Source organism: Meriones unguiculatus, chromosome 1 (genome assembly GCF_030254825.1).
Source record: "Meriones unguiculatus strain TT.TT164.6M chromosome 1, Bangor_MerUng_6.1, whole genome shotgun sequence".
NCBI lineage: Eukaryota > Metazoa > Chordata > Mammalia > Rodentia > Muridae > Meriones > Meriones unguiculatus.
This window is the reverse complement of record NC_083349.1, coordinates 81,871,125-81,890,964: the sequence shown is the minus strand read 5'-3', so window position 1 is coordinate 81,890,964 and position 19,840 is coordinate 81,871,125. Positions and strand designations below refer to the sequence as shown.

Here is a 19,840-nt window from a genome sequence, read left to right as displayed (position 1 = left end):
ACCGACCAACCAAAAACAATCAAAAGGAGGGTGAATTTTAAATAAATCATATACATTTTGATACATATAAACAGTGTACTACAAGCTTCAGGGAAACACAAGTGTTGGTCTCCTGTCACTGTGCACACCAGTGCTGGCTTCCCAGCAGGTAGCCAGTGCCTGCTGCATAACTGAGTAGTCTGTGAGATGTCATAGAGGACATTACTTGAGAGTGAGCTCCTGTGAGCCCTTGGAACTGGAAAGTCCTGTTGAATCTATTTGTGTTTCTCCTTAGCTTTTTTCTTTCCATTAATAAGAACGAGGAATCTTGGACATGATAGAAATTAAACACTTGAAAATATGAGAGAATAAAACGATTTAGAGTTATGGTATATACAGTACCTTTTTTGTAGATTATTTGAACCATTTTATGAGTAGGAATATATGTATATGTGAATATGTGTAGCTTTCACTTTTTAAAGTGCTATGAAGGAGTTAAAAATGTGGTATTTCTGTTTAGACTAGTATGTTTGCATGTTTGACCATTCTTTACTGCATGGATAATCTGTAACAGCTGTTTTTTTTTGCACCTGTTTTTCTGCTTAATAATTAAATTTCCTGAATCTTAAAATTGGCCTTATTTTTGTGATTCATAATGAAAATGACAGTGCATTGCTATTTATGTCTAGTTTTGATTTACTTAATATTTTTCTATTTCTCAGCTCACTGAAATGCAAGCTGAAAGTAGCTATTATAGCCCACAGAAAGTAAAATCTAAGGAAGTTTTATGTTGGGAACAAGAAGGAACTACAGTTGAGGTAACCTTTCAATATTAAACTTGGTAACATGGCCTTTTGTCATAATTGTGTATTTAAAATAGTTATATTTATAGTCTTACAGTCGATCATTCTGTCTTAGTGTTTTTGGTTGAATAATTATTTCTTTAATATGCAATGTGAATTTGTTTCATAACGTGTCTGTGTAGGTGTGGGAGGCTTGATGTTTACAGAGTGCCAACTGTTGAGATTTGAGGTGACTGATACAAGAAAGCTGTTTGTGTCAGAGTACATGCATTTGAAGGGCATCAGTCCTAGCAATGCTTTATGTAGGAAGTCTATAAGGAAAGCCTGTGATTAACTACAGTTCCTAGTTCTAATGTTCCCTTTTCTTTTTAGGCCCTTATGATGGGAGAGGCTTTCTTTGATTGCCAGATCGGATTTGTAGGTTGCAGAGCCATGTGTCTTAAAGGAATTATGGGTGTTAAAGATTTTGAGGAGCATATGAATAGAAGTGAAACCGTAAGTCGAAGTCTTCCTCTTACTTGAAATAGAATGCAAAGATAATGAAGCATAATAACCATGTAAGATCTGTTTGGCTGCCTTCATCAGTGGCTTCAGGAGGACCAGTTCTGTTCCCTCTGCATTTCTCTTGTGAGAAAATTCATGTCTCAGGAGAGATCAAAAAGTTGATAGCGCTTAAGTCCTGGATAATTATCGCAAATATATTCCATTCATAATTGCTTCTTTGTTGTTTATGCCAGTTGCTTGGAATTCCTTTTTTGTTTGTTTAATTTTATTTGTCAAAATAAGCAATACACATGAAGATAATGTTCCTTTCATTTTTATGTGACCTCAAGCATTAGTGATTTCTGTTGAGTGCTAAATGACTGTAGTATAAAAAAAAACTTTCTTTAATAGTCTAATGACTTTTCCTCCGGTTCAGAATTTATACATTAATTTTTTAGGAAGCCTGCTTCTTCATTTGTGGTGAAAATTTGAGTACAAAAGGTTTAACATACCTTACAAATTCATTGTTTGATTACCGAAGCCCAGAAAACAATGGCACTCGTGCGGAGTTTATCTTGGATGCAGCTCACCATAAGGTCAGGGGATACATATTTGAGCTAACTTCTTATTGCTGTTGGGTGAACACATTATGTGAATACATTGTGATTGCTGTTTTCTTCCCAGTCCTTTTTAAAGCACTTTTGGCTTGTTGAAACATTTGGAATGTTTTGATCCAGGTTTTACACCTAGAAAGGTGTGAACATATTCAGAAATGCTTAGCTTTTTGTGGTATAACTTTAGTTATACCACAACCTTTACGTTTATACTTTACAGCAGTTAATTACTTATGGAGGAAACACACAGAATTAACTATTAATTTTTTTGTTTCTAAACTGTAAGATTGGTAAAAAGAAACAAACTTCACTTTCCACTGCATACTTTTTAGTCTTTCTTTTTCAATTTTTCATGTAAAATGTATTAATATACTTATAGAATATTAGTGCATTTTCAGATAAATCTAAAAGTTACCTTTGTATTTGTATAGTGCAATCTTATAATTTACATTTTAATTATTTTCACTGAGATTGACTTTCATAGTTAAACTAAAAATCTAATTTACTTGGTGTGATGAATACAGATTTCAGTCTATCTTCATTGTTTGATATGTTTCCTGTCGGTATATTGAAGTAATTATGGACTAACTCTGTTTGAGAGGGTACAATATTGGACTGTTATGTGATAGTGATAGAGGTCTAGGATGTGTAGTACTTACTCCACTAAAGCTATTCATTGACTAGACATTATAGATACAGTGTTCAAAGTGTCTGCTACAAGTATGGCTAGCCTCTGGTGAGGTCTGCATTAGGGGAATATCACTTAGTGAATTCTTCGGGTTACATCTCTTGTTTGTTTTGTTTTGGCAATCCTATGAGTTGATGCAGTTCTCATATGGTTGTGAATCAGATTTATTCTGTTTTAACATGTTCTTCTCTTCAATGTTCTGTTTGTATTTCCTTGTTGATAGGAGACATATACTGAAATAGCTGGCATGCAAAGGTTTGGTGCTTTTTACATGGATTACCTGTATACAATGGAGCACAGCAGTGGCAAAGGTATTGGTTTCTCTTGGCTATGTATTTACCTTTTCTTAAGCAGCAGAAAATAAGGGTATCTTCAGAGTTAGTTGGCCCTTGGCAGTACATCGGATTCTGAAGATGGTTGGTTGTGCTCTGGAACATGAACATGAACCATGTAGCAGGCTAAAACTAGGTTTGTTTTTGGCTTAATTCTTATATTACTCTTATCTCCAGGTATTTTAGGGGGAATGGTTTAATTTTAGTGTTGTAATAGAATTTTAATTTTAATAGAATTGTAATAGAGTTATAGTGTTGTAATTGACAATTCTAATAGATTCTGGCATTTTAAATCTGTTTCTATATAGCTGTTTGGAAATACATTTAAAATACCAACTAATATTATTATTTATTCATAGTAAATATAAAAATTGTATATAAAATTTCATTTTAACATTTCAGAGAAAACAAGTACTTCTTTTTTCTGTACTAAATACAGTTTGAAGACTATGTAGATACTTTTATTAAAGTTTGTTGTTATGAGCAAAAAATAGAAATAACTTACTTCGGTGCTAAACACTGGTTTAAACAGTCATTTAAGCAAATGAGATTATAAATTATCTTAAGCACAGTATTATAAATAAGGAGCTAGGAGAGGTCTAGGTCAGAAAACGACAGCTTATTTGAAGAGTTGAAAACTTCAGGGTTGATCTTGAAGGTAAGGTCTTTTTTTTTATAAAGAGAGAGGACATTTCAGTAAATTTTTGTCTTTACTTTTTTGCATTGTTTTTGTAAGTATAGTTTTTGTTAGAATTAAATACCACATTTATGCATTCACTTTTTATATCTGATTGAAGCTTAAAGTACTAGTATAAAATTTACTTCTTCTAGGTCCAGCAAATCAGCAGGACTTTCCTTCGGGGAAAAATGAAGATTTGGGAATAGTCCAAGAAAAGTCTACCAAGAGCCTTGTCATAGGTCCTCTGGATTTCCGCTTGGACAGCAGTGCAGTACATCGGATTCTGAAGATGGTTGTTTGTGCTCTGGAACATGAATATGAACCATACAGCAGGCTAAAACTAGGTTTGTTTTTGGCTTAATTCTTATTTGCCAAATATTTCACTGATTGTGTGACTTATTTTTTTCCCTGTGTTGTTTACTTCCTTTCTGTTATATTTTACCTGTTAGCATGGGCTTTCATGTATACATCTCAAATTAGAGACTGAAGTTTGTGGAAATGTTATAAATGAAATTTGGAAGTTTTTGGCATAAGAACTTGATATGACATATTTCTCAGTGTTTCACTGTCCTGCTTTTTAATAGTCTTTTTCTGTATGTATTTGTGAAACTCGACCTGAACATGCAGATTTAACATTGAAGAAAACTTAAGAACTACTGATTAAAATTAGTTTTCTGTACAAATAATTTTAATAAACGCTGTGGAACCAGTTATTATAGATTTAAAAAAATTACTTGCGATGAAGTAACTCCATAGAGGAAGAAAATAGCATAGTGAGAGAGTATGGGATTCTGGCTAAGATCTCACTTATGGAGTCACAGTGTATTTGAATGTCAGTGCTCACTTTTTTGTTCATGTAAGTTTTTATTTATGGGTATGCATGTTTGTTTGAATGAATGTATATCACCTGTTTACAGGTGACACAGACACCAAGAGAATAAATGCACTGTGTACAGAAGGTTATAAGCCTTCTGATGGGTATTGGGAACCAAATTTTGCTACTTTGGAAACCCAGAAATGTTCTTAAGTGCTGAACCGTATCTCCAGTCTTCAAGGATTGCCATTATCCTTACTTAAAACAATTTTTTTAAATTTATTACAGTTTATTTACTTTGTAGCTCAGCTGTAGCCCCCTCCCTCATTCCTTCCCAGGTCCACCCACCCTCCCTCTTCTCTCATGCTCCTTCCCCAGTCCACTGACAGGGGAGGTCTTCCTCCCTTTCCATTGCACCCTAGCCTATCAGTTCTCATCAGGACTGGCTGCATTGTCTTCCTCTGTGGCCTGGTAAGGCTGCCTCCCCCCCTCAGGGGGAGGTGATCAAAGAGCCAGCAACTGAGTTCATGTCAGAGAGAGCTCCTGTTCCCCTTACTAGGGAATCCAGTTGGGGACTGAGCTGCCATGGGCTACATCTGTGCAGGGGTTCTAGGTTATCTCTGAATGGTTCTTGTTTGGAGTATCAGTCTCAGAAAAGACCTCTGTGCTCAGATTTTTTGGTTCTGTTGCTCTCCTTATGACAATCCTGTCTCCAGATGGCCATAATCTGTTTGAATTTATCTTTCTCTATTTCTTTAGTCATTTTATTTGTTTCCTTCATTCTCCTCTTCATAAGCATAGATGTAAGGTTATCTTCTTGAATTTCACTTATGATAGGGTGTCCAGGGCTACTTTCTTCTGGATAACTGGGTTCTGGAGATGCCATTTTGCTTTGGCTTTTGTTGGTTATGCTTTTACGCTGGCCTCTAACCATCTGGCTGTGTTTGCTCTTATTTCTTGTGCCTGTGGGAATCCTGGGGTGAGTAGAAGTCCCCTTGGCAGGAACATGGTTGTTCCTGAAGGAGGCCTCCTCAGCTTTTAGGATATGGTCATCGAATTCCTTCTCAGGAATTGCCACAGCTCATCTCAGGTGTATGGACCTGGTTGCTAACTGTGGTCATTGGCAGTCAGGGCGCCTCTCCTCTCACCAGGAGAATTCTTGGAGACAGATGCCCTGCCACTGGGTTTCTTGCTCTGAATTTAGTGAGCAGCTATTGCTGCTCTTACACTGTGTTTGCTGGGAACAGCCTTCTTGAAGAACCAGGGAGGCCTGCGACTTGGTAAGTTTAGCTAGAGAGACAGGCTGTGCCGTGGAGCAATGTCCGTGGGCTGATCCCGTGGATTCCAGGTTTCTTTAGGTCTGAGTTTGGAGCTCTGTGCCCAAGTACCCATGAGGTAATCAGTGTCAGGTGAGTGCAGCACTCATGGGTGCAGCAAGAGGCTAGAGCCTGGAGCCTGCAGGAACCCAGGGATTTTTCAGGGGATTAGCTGGGTATACTGAGGTCGGATCTGATGTTTCCTCCTGACAAGGAGACCCAGTATGTGGTATTTTGTGCTCCACAGTTCAGTCTGGGATGGCAAGTATAGCATGCAGGTGAGGGTCTCTGTGCTGGCTACTGGCTGCCTGCAGGGTCCTGGGAACTTTCCCTGAGAACTTTTCAGGTGTGTGTGTGGGGAGGTCAGTTGAGTGCCCTGAGGTTGGACCTGATGTTTCCTTCATAGTCGGATTTCGTCCCAACAGGGCCACCCAGTCTCTGGTGTTTGGGCCCGCAGTTCTGTCTGCGGTGAGTCGGGTGCACAGGCATGTGTTTTTGGCTGGTGGCTGAGCACCTGCTGGAGCCAGGGACCTTTTCCAGGGATTAACTGGGTGACCTGAGGTTGGTCCTGATTTCTTTCTTCACTGTGGGGTTTTTACTCGACTGGAAATCCCAGTCTCTGGTGTTGTGTGGCCCACAGTTCTGTCTTGGGTGGTGATCAGAGCACTCAGGCGTATGGCTCTTGGCTGGTGACCAAGTGCCTGCTAATGGGATTTATCTGGGTGATCAGAGAATGGCCCTGATTGCTTCCCACACTGTGGGGTTTCCTCTCATCTGGGAAACACGATCACTGGTGTTTTAGGGTGCAAAGTTCGCTCTCTTGTTTGCTGTGCAGTCACTACTGTCCTGCTCATCCCACACAGTGTCCTTTTGGTGCTGCCATCTTGGATCCCCCTAGCTGGATACTGACCGTACTTTGAGTTTTTGAATGTTCCATTTATCCATCCATCCATCCATCCATCCATCCATCCATCCATCCATCCGCCACTTATTTGTTTGTTTGTTTATTTCTTTTTGAAATAAAGTCTCATTTTGTAGCTTTCAGATAGCCTAGGTCTTGCTATGTAGATCTGACTGGCCTTGAACTCTTACAGATTATCTGCATATGTCTCCCAGAGTGCTGGGATTAGAGGCATGTTATTGACTTTAATTTTTATAAATGGAATCATACAGCATTTGCTCTTTTCTATATTTGTGGTAAATGTTCTTTTGTGAGATATATGTTCTTACTTGCTATATAGGAGTTTTTAAAAGTAGATACAATTTACTTGCCCATTTTACTTTCAATGAAGATTTGGTTCATTATTAGTTCTTTTGCTATTTTCATAGCAAGCACTAGCTTAAATGATTATACATTTTCACTTTCAGTTGGTACTTCCAAATTGCGTTGGTGAGTGGTTGAACCATTTTACATCTATAAACTGACTATGAAACTTCCATTTGCTTTTGATCAGATTATAGTCTGCTACCAGATGTTTATGGCCTATAGGCAGAAGTAGTTTTATATCTTAAACAATTAAAGAATTTCATTTTGTACAGATTAAAATTATATGAAATTTAAATGTGAATGTCTTAATGTTTAGGTGTGTTTTGAACCCAACACCTTATACATGCTAGGCAACTACTTAGCTACATCAAGTCCTATTGGTACAGATTTGTTGGAGCTCATGTGGCTCCTCATTGTCTTTGGCTACTTTTGTGCTACAGTGGTAGGCTGAGTAATTATGATGGACTGCACAGTCTGGCCCACAAAGCCTAATGTGTATGATGCTACAGAAAGAGTTTTCTGACTTTTCTTCAGGTGTCTGTCAAAATTTTGTAATTTCCATCTTTAAAATTTTAACCATTTTAGTGGATGTGCAATTCTATTATACTGCCACTTCATTTGCAGTTATATGATACCTAATAATATTGTCTAGCTTTTTATATAATGTTTGGCTGTTTGAAGAAGTCACATTTTAGTTAAGTTGGGTAAGTTACTCTAATAGCATTTTACGTAATTATTTTTAGGTGGTTTTAAATTTTTAATAAATATCCATTTTGGGGGCTGGAATGAGGCTCAGGGTTATGAACATTTGTCGCTTCAAGCTCAGACTCAATTCCCAGTACCTAGTTTGCCGCTCCTAACCATCTATATAACACCAGTTCCAGGGGATCTGGCAATGTTTTCTGCCCTCTGCCGGCCCTAGGCCCCTCTGTGGTGCACAGACACACGTGCAGGCAAAACACTCTTACAGAGAATAGATAAATCCAAAATGTCTGTCTGTTGGGATCTCTGTCTTCCTTTCTGTATCTTTATCTGGCTATGGCAAATGGGTTTCTCTGTTTTGTGTCCTGTCTTTATACATTTAATTTTAATGATATTTTACTGTCCAGAAAATTGATATTCTTTTAAAGAAATAAATTAGGAATTCCTGAAAAGATATCTTAAAATAAAACATTTAATTTCTATATAGCACATATTTATACATTTATATTATCCAGTGATTTGTATTATAGTCTAGAGTAACATATTTTATGACTGTTGCATTGTTGCAGAATTGCCCTTAAAATTTGGGGAACTGATTCATTCAGTGTTTAGTTGGCTAAGAAAATTAACTTATTTAAAATATTCTTTATTGAATTTTTATCATTTTTATTTCAGAGAGTAAGGATGAAAAGGAAACCGTGCTGAATCCCGAGGAAGTGGCTTCTTTGGAGGAATATATTCCTACACGGCATACAAGTGTTACTCTGCTCAAATGTACTTGCACAATTTTCATGGCAGAATTCAATTTACTTGACCATTTGCTTCCTGTCATCAAGGGAGGAAAGGTATATTTCTTGTTCAGTAACATGTTTTCAGTGGTGCATGTATAATTTGGATTATTAAATTAAAATGTATTTGTGTATATATTTCGCTTGATAAAGTAAACTCTATAATTATAGTTCCTGATTTTTAGAAGGTAATAGTAAATATTTTTAATAAAACTATGCTAAAGCTGTATAAAATATATAAGGCTGTATTAAAAAATGTTGAATCGTGTCTTTTGGAAGTGAGACCATATACTGCTGTATTACCTCAGGTAGTTGCTTTATATCTTGAATTCTTATTTTCAAAGGGTTGTATATTTAGGAATTAAATCAAAAGCTTTGCTGAATTAATGATTTCTTTTTAAAAAATATTCCATTTGTTTTCTCTGTCTGTCTGTCTGTCTGTCTCTGTGTCTCTCTGTCCTTGCCTTGTATGCCGTAGCACACTTTTGGAGGTTAGAGGACCACCTATGTATATCGGCTCTCTCTTACTCCGTGTGGGTTAGGGTACAGGCAAGTGGCCTTACCTGTTCAGTCATCGCGCCTGTCATTAATTTCTTCATTACGTAACAGAGGCAAAGTCAGCATTGCTGTCAGCTTCTGTTCCTCATGACATCACTGCAGTACAAGGGCCAAGTTACTTCTACCATGTGTGATAGAGCATGCATTTATCATACACTGCAGCTGTACTTCACGAGTGGTATTCAGAACATTCTTACATCTTACCTGAATGGCAGAAGCCAATCATCTAAACAAGTTACCTTGTTCCCATTTAGAACCAGAAGCAGGATGGCTTAGTACTAACACACTTCTGTTTGAACTTACTGCTGATACGTTGTTGCCCTTATAACGGCTCATAACGGCTCAAGGAAAAGCAGCCAGTGCTTACTGTCTAGGATTTATTTCTAATTCTTGATACTGATACCATGTTTGTAGTGAAATTTCTACTTTGCTCTTTCAGTGTTGTTTTTTTGATAATAAGAATTTACTTTGGACAAGGGCAGCTTAGGAGCTAGCTAGCGGTATCAATGGAATTTCATGATTTGAGTCATTTTCTCAGTAAAGTTTCTTTGCTAGCAATTTTCCCTTTGCAAATTGATATGGATGAGGGGCAAATCTATGATTTGAGAATATCACAATAAAAATAAGCAAAAGTAAGAGACACAGCAGAAAAAAATGACTTAGAAACAAGAAAAAACATCCCAAACTGTGTAACAACTGAAATGTATATAACAAAAAAACACATCTATATAAGTCATTTGCAAGCAAAACACTCTTTAGAGAGCCATATAAATTTGGAGTGATGGCATACCAGTTAAGAGCACTTTGATGGTCTTGTAGAGGACCCCGTTTTGGTTCCCCACATGGCAGCTTAGTTTATCTGTAACTCCAGTTACAGGCATCCCAATACCCCTTTCTCCCTCTGTAGGTACCAGATTCACATCCATACACAGACACACATGCAGGCAAAAGACCACATGAAATAAAAACCTAAAATAATCTTTTAAAACAAAAGCTAAAGAAGAAGTACACTTTCTACAAACGGTCAAAGATGACTGCACAACTACCTTATACTAAGAAACCACACAAGCAAGAAGAAGGAAGAGTGGAATTGCTAAAGATTCAGGGGAACTAGAACTGGGTATCTCACAAAAGTATAATTCAAAAATGAAGGAGAAGTCAAGGAAAAATTTAGAACAGCTTTTGCTAGTAAACTCTTACAGTTTATTAAGATATTGGGATTTTTACATATGGACTTTAACCCTAGTGACATCAAGAAAAAAGTTTCAGGTATTAGAAATTGAGCTGGGCATGCTGGTTGCACTTCTATAATCCCAGCACTTGGGAGACAGAGCAGGCAGGTCTCTGTGAGTTCAAGGCCAGCCTGGTCTACATAGCAAGTTCCAGACAGTCAGAGCTACATAGACCCTGTTTAAAGGAAAAAAAAAAAAGAAAGAGTATTATCAGAAATAAAGGAACCACTCTGGAATGTTGCATATGTTTGTTTAAAGAATGAAGAACATACACAGTTCCCACAGATGTTTAGTCAAAGACAGTATTCTCTATGATTCCATTATATGAAGTTCAAAAAGAGAGGTACATCAACCGAAGGGAGAATGTTGTTTTTCGTATTGCCTGGAAAGGGAAACAGCCTTCTGGAGTTCTTCAAATGGGCAGGTGTTACACTGGTTCATTGTGTTTCACACCTCAGACTGGTGTGTGGTTCATTGTTGTCTCCCCTTCCCACCATAGGAATCTAAAGTAAGGTTATTTGGAAAGGAAAACAAAACAATAACTGAATTGAAAGTAGTTTCACAATTACTGATAATGAAAAAAAGAAAGAAGAAAGAAAGAGAAAGAAAGGAAGGAAGGAAAGAAAGAAAGGAAGGAAGGAAGGAAGGAAGAAAGAAAGAAGGAAAGAAGGAAACCAAGAAAGGAAGAAAGAAAGAAGGAAAGAAGGAAAGAAAGAAAGAAAGAAAGGAAGGAAGGAAGGAAGAAAGAAAGGAAGAAAGAAAGAAGGAAAGAAGGAAACCAAGAAAGGAAGAAAGAAAGAAGGAAAGAAGGAAACCAAAACAAAACAGTGAGGGTACTCTATGTTCCAAGTCAGTCAACTAGCCACATTGTTTCTCTGTAATATTACTGGCTTTTTGATTAGAGAAACAGCTTGTAACATAGGTTGTCTCAAGATAAAGAGTGTTTTACCTAAAACGCATTCTTTGTGATCTGGAAGACACACATCTAATTTAGGGGTGTTCTGAAATGGGCCATAACTTAATGTATACCATCTCTTTATTTAGTCACTTTCTTTCAGGTTCGGATTCAGGATTTCAGGATTGGTTTCTTTAAAGGTTTGTTGAGTGAAGTTTGCCTTATATTTGAGGGTTTACTTGTAGCATCAGGGAATCCTAAAAGAAAAAGAAAAGGAAAAAAAAAAAAAGAAAATAAAAGGAAAAAAAAAAGTCAAGGCATACTTGGAATATCCGGAAGACATTTGTATTTGGTTATTTCACCAGAGTTGTAACAGAGGCATTTCTAGAGAGTTTTCTCACTATGAAATATGAGGGTCTGAAGTTTTTTCAGAGGGATGATCAGTCATTGTTCTGCTAAAATGTAAAATTTAATATCATTACTTTCTAGAACTCAAGTAACTTCATGAATGCCACAAATTTCCAGTTACTTCGACCTTTGCCATCCCTTCAGATATTGGTGGATAAAATTAATTTGGAACATTCTGTTCCCATGTATGCTGAACAGTTGGTGCATGTCGTCAGCAGCCTCCCTCAGCCTTCTGATAATCTTCTTCATTATTGCTATGTCCACTACTACCTTAAGGTAAGGGAAGAGAATTTTCCTGTTTGCTAGTATCTGTTCACTTCAAGAACACCAAATGATTTTTTTTTTTTGTGTGCTTAAGGTTGTAATTTTAGAGAATCGATATTTAATAAGATAAGATTTAAGTAAGATTTAGTCACTTCTCCTGTATAATTAAAAAGTATGGCAACTATAATTTTATAGTTTTGAAGATTTGAAAATATCACCCATAATGAATTTTGCAAGCAGTGTGAAAAATGTTTAATATGGGTATTTTAAAAAGGCCAGGATTTATTTGAAAGGAGACGTTAATGTCGGTGTAGTGTTTCATAAGGAGGTGGTAACTTGGCTGTAGTCACTTTCCTCTTGTTGGGCTCACATTAATTTCTTGATGTAAAGGGAAATGTTGTAATTTGTTTAGCGAGCCTGTGTGCAGACAGGCATGCACATACGCATATGCATATGCGTGGTTACAGGCATGTGTCACTGTGGCTGGCTTTTAAACATGGGCGCTAGAGACCAAACTCAGATTTGCATGCTTCTGAGGCAGTTAATTTCTCTGGTCTTTCCACCCCAAACATAAAAAAAAAAAAGATATATTTAAAAATAGTTATAGGGTCAGTGAGATTGCTCAATGTGTAAGGGTGCTTGCTACCAGGCACCCATAGTAATGTTATGGGTGTATGTGGTGGTGAGAGGACAACTTGTGAAAAATAATTCCACTAGGTGGGTTGAAGATAGTGAGCTCAGTTCCTTAGGCTTCGTGGCAAACAACTTTAAGTCATATAAGCATCCTAGTTTTATCCCAAAAGTGCATTGGATTTCATGTGCAAGGCTTGATGAAAAAGATTAAAGACCTTCCCAAATAGAGCCCTGCTCTCAGTTGGTACATTGGCGCTTAAAAAAATCTTCATTTATATATTTCCAATGTAGAAAACAGAACAGTAAAGAATAGTTTTAGGTCTCTTCAAATCAATTTTAACTTTAAAGTATTGAAGTCATCTCAAATAGAAAGACATGTTTTCTAGGAGCTTTATTTGGGAAGTGGAACAAACATGGCAACATTTATGGTGCAGTTGGTACTGACATCTCATTCATGTTCACTCACCTCTGAACTCTGGACTGTGTTCTGATCTTTCAGGTTTTTGGTTTTCAAGCAGGACTGACATGTTTGGATCCTAGTGGATCTTACTGCTCACCTGCACCAGTTATTCCTTCTTTCAGCACTGCCCTTTATGGGAAGCTTCTGAACCTCCCTACTCTTTGGTAAGTAGTTAATTACTTGTTAAATGGTTTATGTTCATTTTTATTTTAAAATTTCTGGATTAAAAAAATCTAAACATGTTTGTCTTATGCCCATGTCTTAGTTTTATACAAAATCTTAAATTGAAATTGTATTAGAAATGAAAACCTCCATTTTTTTTTAAACTTAAAACAATTAAAGTATTACAGCTATTTATTTTGTATGTGTACATGTGATATGTATGTGTGTGTATTTATGTGTCATGACATGTGTAAGTCAGGAGACGACTGTGGTGTGACTTCTTTCCCATTATGTAGGACTGGGATTGAATTCAGATATTTGGGTTGCTGGTAAGCACTTTTATTTGCTGAGCTATCATAACAACTCACTGTTTTCATTCTCTGTAATGTGTTCGTTTCCAGTGTCTTTTGTAGTAGGGAGGACTATTGATGGGCAATAACTTACTTCATAGTAGAGGCACATGCTACTGTCTCTTAGAGTATCAGGGACTGCAAAAATATGTGACCTTTCCTTCCTGGGAGCTACATAGATTGGTGGAAGAAGTGTAGTACATGGTATTTGTCTAGTAAATAATTTCACATTTACTCAGCATTATACCCATAATATAGAGAGGAATTGTTTAGAAACTGCATTTTGGAAGATTCTTTACCCTCATCATTTTTACTCAGGATTGCTTACTCTATGTGAAGGCCATACTTCCTTAAGATTCTAAGAAATCTTTAGAAGGAAAGGTAATATTTTCTGTTATTTTTTTTAGTGAAAAGTAAATGTTTTAAAATATAGAGTTAACTGTTTAAACAGAAGAAATAACTGTGTAATATGTGAAATTATCTTCTAGTGAAATATTTTTATATTAAAAACATGTATTTCTTTTTTTCACATTTCTTTTTTTAATTTTTTTTGTTACATCTTATTAATTCTGTATCCCAGCTGTATCCCGCTCCCTCATTCCCTCCCAATCCCACCCTCCCTGTTTTATCAGGTATCTTCAGAACAGGCTGCAAGTCCTCCTCTGTGGCCTAGCAGGACTGCTCCTCCCTTGGGGGTTGGGGAGACAATTTTTTTTTTTTTTACTTATATTTATTTTTTATTTTTTTGCCATTTTTTAAATTTTTAAATTTTTTATATTAATTACAGTTTATTCACTTTGTATCCCAGCTGTAGCCCCATTCCTCATCCTCTTCAGTCCCACCCTCCCTCCCTCATCTCTCATTCCCCTCCTCCCCTTCCATCTGACCCTAGCTTATCAGGTCTCATCAGGATTGGCTACATTGTCCTCTGTGGCCTGGCAAGGCTGCTCCCCCCTCGCGGGGGTGGGTGATCAGAGAGCCAGCCACTGAGTTCATGTCAGAGACAGTTATTGTTCCCCATATTATGGAACCCACTTGGAGACTGATCTTCCATGGGCTACATCTGAGCAGGGGTTCTAGGTTATTGCCATGTATGGTCCTTGGTTGGAGTATCAGTCTCAGAAAAGACCCCTGTTCCCAGATTTTTTTGGTTCTGTTTGTCTCCTTGTGGAGCTCCTGACCTCTCCAGGTCTTTCTATCTCCCCCTTCTTTCATAAGGTTCCCTGCACTCTGCCCAAAGTTTGGTTCTGAGTCTCAGTATCTGCTTTGATACTCTGCTGGGTAGAGTCTTTCAGAGGCCCTGTGTGATAGGCTCCTGTCCTGTTCCCTGTTTTCTCCCTCTTCCTATGTCCATCCCATTTGTCTTTCTGAGTGAGGATTGATCTCATCTTACCCACAGTCCTCCTTATTGCTTAGCTTCTTTAGGTGTACAGATTTTAGTGTTTATCCTATATTATAGGTCTAGTATCCACTTACAAGTAAGTATATACCATGAGTATGTACAGTTTCTGGGATACCTCACTCAGGATGATCTTTTCTAGTTCCCATCATTTGCCTGCAAATTTCATGAATTCCTTCTTTTTAATACCTAAGTAGTATTACACTGTGTAAATGTAACAAAGTTTCGAAATCCATTCCTCCATTGAGGGATATCTGGGTTGTTTCCAGGTTCTGGCTATTACAAATAAAGCTACAAACATGGTTGAACAAGTAAAGACATGTATTTCAAATTAGCAGTCTTCTATTTATATAATATGTCTTCAGTTATTTTCATTTAAAGTAGACTTTCATTTAAAGTAACTTCCAGAAAAATCCAGGTATGGGTATTAAAAAAATAATCATGTTCCTTTAATAATGTACAATTTGAAAGTAAAATTGGTTAGGTAATTGTTCATCTTTTCACAGAAATTTGCCCATTAATCCAGAGAGTTCATAAAAAACATATTATAATTAACTTTTGAATGAATTCTGTGAAGTGAAGCCATTTTAAAGTTACTCTTAATGTTTCTTTGGTTAGGTTTCTCTTAGTAAATGTAATTTTTCTCATATATCATTTTTTACAGATTGATTTAACTTTATGTACATGGTATATTTCATTTGTGCAAATACATTTTATATTCTGATCTGTTAAGACATGTGGGCCAGCCATGGTAGCCCTCAGCAGACAGAGGCAGCCTGGTCTACATAGTGAGATCTGACTAGCAATGGCCACACAGTGAATAGTAAGACCTTGTCTCAAGGAAAAACAACAGCAACAACAAAAAAACCCAAAACCAAAAACAGGATTTTTATTTTTGTAGTTCATATGTTGGTATCAATTTTACTAAGTGCTTCAGAAAACTGTTATCTCAATTATGTTGTTATTTATTGTAAAAGGCAGAATGAAATATAAAAACACCTTCTTGTTGATGTTTTCTGGTTAGACATAAACAGGCACCTACCTGTTCCAGATGCTTAACAGCCCAGCATTTGACTTTCCATATTTTGCCACCTTTGCCTTTGAGTGACTTTTTTATTTGCTTTGTCCTTTTCTCAAACATATCTTGATTCCTTTAATGTTTTTTTTAATTTGTAGTTTGGTATCTTTTAGTTATATTTTTCTTGTTGCTGAATGTAATGAGAAGCAACTTAAGTTGGGGAGGGTTATTTTGGTTCTTGCTTTGATGTTATGCAACGCATTATGGGGAAAGCATGGTGCCAGAAGCAGAAGACTGACAGCCACATTATAGCTAACTCAGGAGGCAGAGGCTAGACCCTAAAGCTTCAAGGTCCACCACAGTAACCCACTTCTTCCAGCATAGCTTCACTTCCTAAATGTTGTAGCCTTTTCAAACAAGTTGGCAGCATCACTGGCAAGAAAGCAGGTGTTCAAACACAGGAATACATGGAGTACCCTTGAATATTCAGGCCACAACATTGTCTGAATTATTTAGATTTACCATCACCTCTCCTACCTCCAAGATCACATCCTACCATGGGAAACAGCAGTCTCTAAAGTTCCATAGTCGATTCTACCTCTTTCTTTTTTTTTCCCTTTATTAATTACACTTTATTCACTTTGTATCCCTCCTCTGGTTCCCTCCCTCCTCCCATCCCAATCCCTCCCGTCCTCCACCTTCTGCATGCATGCCCCTCCCTAAGTCCACTGATAGGGGAGGACTTCTCCTTCCTTCTGATCCTAGTCAATTAGGTCTCATCAGGAGTGGCTGCATTGTCTTCTTCTGTGGCCTGGTAATGCTGCTTCCCCCTCAGGGGGAGGTAATTAAAGAGCAGGCCAATCAGTTCATGTCAGAGACAGTCCCTGTTCCTATTACAATGGAACCCATTTGGATATTGAACTGCCATGGGCTACATCTGTGCAGGGGTCTTAGGTTATTTCCATGCATGGTCCTTGTTTGGAGTATCAATCTCAGGAAAGACCCCTGATTTTTCAGATTTTTCAGATTTTTTGGTTCTGTTGCTCTCCTTGTGGAGTTCCTGTCCTCTCCATATCTTACTATTTCCCATTTCTTTCATAAGATTCCCTGCACTCTGCCCAAAGGTTGCCCATAAGTCTCAGCATCTACATTGATAGTCTGCAGGGCAGAGCTTTTCAGAGGTCCTCTGTGTCAGGCTCCTGACTTGTTTCCTCTTCTCCTTCTTCTGATGTCCAGCCTCTTTGCCTTTCTGGATAGGAATTGAGCATTTTAGCAAGAGTCCTCCCTCTTGATTAGTTTCTTTAGGTGAACAGATTTTAGTATATATTTCTATATGAGTGAGTATATACCGTGTGCATCTTTCTGCTTCTGGGATAGCTCACTCAGGACAACACATGCTGGAGAGGTTTTGGAGAAAGGGGAATCCTCCTCCGCTGCTGGGGGGGGGAATGTAAACTTGTACAATCACTCTGGAAAGCAGTCTGGCGCTTTCTCAGACAACTAGGAATAGCGCTTCCTCCAGATCCAGCTATACCACTCCTAGGCATATATCCAAAAGTTTCTCAAGTACACAATAAGGACATTTGCTCAACCATGTTTGTAGCAGCTTTATTTGTAATAGCCAGAAACTGAAAACAGCCCAGATGTCCCTCAGTGGAGGAATGGATGCACAAATTGTGGTATATCTACACAACGGAATATTACTCAGCAATAAAAAACAAGGAAATCATGAAATTTGCAGGTAAATGGTGGGATCTGGAAAAGATGATCCTGAGTGAGCTATCGACAACTTTCTTAGCTGTCCTGTGAGCATACTTCTATTTGGCTTCATGAACGGGCAATATACATTTTGTTCTCCCACATCCCGTTCTCTCAGTAATGCTTCTTTTTTTTCTGTGGTCTTCTAGGCCCTGACATTACGGAAGATTTCAGTCTTCAATAACCATGTGTTCCTAATGGTGCTTATGAATCAGCCAGTCAGAGAGACTGATTAATGTCATACTGCTTCAGGCTGTGTAGCCTTTGTTTAATGGAGGAATGAATAAAATACAACTTATTCCATTTACCCTATGTTGCATAGTCTCACAAGGCAGGTTGTGAATATCTCTTTCTCTGTTTCAAGCAATCCAGTTACAGCGTATTTTCTGTTTACCATAGTTTCTTGTAAGGAGGACATTATGGAGCTCCCCATCTACTAGCTAAATTATGGATTTTCTTTTCCTCATTATTAGCTTTTGGAAATGAGGGCTGTCTCCTCTGTTACCCTGTTTTCTATTCTCCTTTGTTTGATTCTGACTGTGAATTTCAAGGTTTTGTACCCCAGCAAAGGCTCTATACTATAGCCGTAACCTGTGTTCTTTTTCCCTTACATTTTGCTAGCTATAAAGCATAGCAAGCCAAAACTCTATCTCATCCTCTTTTTCCATATTTTCTCTGCCAAACCAGAGGCTGATGTGGAGAATGGCATCTTCATGTCTTTTTTCTGTTGTATTTTACAATGGGAACATAGACATATTCTTTGTTGGCAGACATCCCCTTCTCAGTTATGTCTTAGTGACTGCAGTAAAGGCCACTCATTAGCCATCACAGCTTTTTTTAAATGATATTTTTCCAAACTTGCTACTTTGAGGATTGCTGTATATTTATAGTTCATCAGCTCTTTTAGAGGTTTCTTCTATTCATGAGGAAGATGCCATTTGTGGTGATATAAATAAGAATGGCTCCCATAAGCTCATATATTTGAATACTTAGTCACCAGGGAATGGCACTATATGAGAAGGATTAGGAGGTGTGGCCTTGTTGGAGTAGGTGTGGCTACTGGGAATGGGCTTTGAGATTTCAAAAGGACCTGCCAAGCCTTCTTGCTCACTCTTTCTCTGCCTGTGGATCAGGATATAGCTCGCAACTACTTCGCTAGTATTATACCTGCCTGCATTCCGCCTTGCTCCCTGCTATGATCATAATGTACTGACCCTCTGAAGCTGTAAGCAAGCCCTCAATTAAATGTTTTCTTTTTTTAGGAGTTCTCTTGGTTATGGTGTCTCTTCACAGCAATAGAATAGTCAATTAAGATATCATTCATCAAGGAGACATGCCATCTCATACCATGTAAAGTAAAATGACCTCCCTAAGGTCATTGTGTGTTGAGATACCTCAGCTTAGGTTGCATCTTTTATCACCCATCACAGTGAACTGTCAATACAACAAGGATATACTACCTTGTATTAGATGGGGAAACGTAGCTATATCTGAATTGCTTCTTCTTAACATTTTTGCCCTGTACAGATTAGCCTCAGTTTTTTCTCATCATTGCAGGTTGCAGACATATATAACCCATCCATCCATCTCCTCTTTGTTTTTGTTGGTTCCTGTTAGGAAACTTTTCTTTGCTAACTTGAACCAGAAAAACCTGAATAAACAATTATTTACTCAAGATAGAACACTGATGACAGGGTAAAAGAAAGGAATACATCCTTGTTTAGCTTGTTTAACCAGTGAGTTTACTGTGGTTTCTTTTTCTTTTTCTTTTCTTTTTATTTTGACCCTGTAAGATTTTAATGCTCACTTTTCTTTTTTAATTACATTTTTATTTTTTATATATTAATTACAGTTTATTCACTTTGTATCCCAGCTGTAGCCCCCTCCCTCATTCCCTCCCAACTCCCAACTTTCTCCCTCATTTCCTCCCATGCCCCTCTCCAAGTCCATGGATAGGAGAAGTCCTCCTCCTTTTCCATGTGACTCTAGCTTATCAGGTCTCATCAGGACTGACTGTAATGCTCACTTTTCACAAACACAGGTTTCTATTCAACTTTATGACTTACAGTAAAATGTACTTGGCTTTAAAAATGTGCATCTCTGCACTATCCTTCATACTCTTTTCCAGCCTTGTAAAACAGATCACCAGGAGTTCTGCCCAAGTAAGACTACTGTATTTACATTTGAATTGACTGTCTTCAGAACAAATGGAATCCATGATATTTTGGTTAACTCAGT

General features: G+C 37.6%; 1 protein-coding gene across 6 annotated transcripts in view; it reads left to right on the top strand.

Annotated features, from left to right (window-relative positions):
• Positions 1 to 19,840, top strand: part of Vps13b (vacuolar protein sorting 13 homolog B) — a 641,091-nt gene that overhangs the window by 56,884 nt on the left and 564,367 nt on the right. For all 6 annotated transcript variants that reach the window (XM_060392854.1, XM_060392863.1, XM_060392849.1 and 3 more), the window contains exons 9-16: positions 702 to 797; positions 1,155 to 1,277; positions 1,724 to 1,861; positions 2,791 to 2,878; positions 3,731 to 3,922; positions 8,353 to 8,522; positions 11,640 to 11,834; positions 12,955 to 13,079. In XM_060392854.1, the coding sequence (XP_060248837.1) occupies positions 702 to 797; positions 1,155 to 1,277; positions 1,724 to 1,861; positions 2,791 to 2,878; positions 3,731 to 3,922; positions 8,353 to 8,522; positions 11,640 to 11,834; positions 12,955 to 13,079 (1,127 nt within the window). The remainder of the gene's footprint in view (positions 1 to 701; positions 798 to 1,154; positions 1,278 to 1,723; positions 1,862 to 2,790; positions 2,879 to 3,730; positions 3,923 to 8,352; positions 8,523 to 11,639; positions 11,835 to 12,954; positions 13,080 to 19,840) is intronic.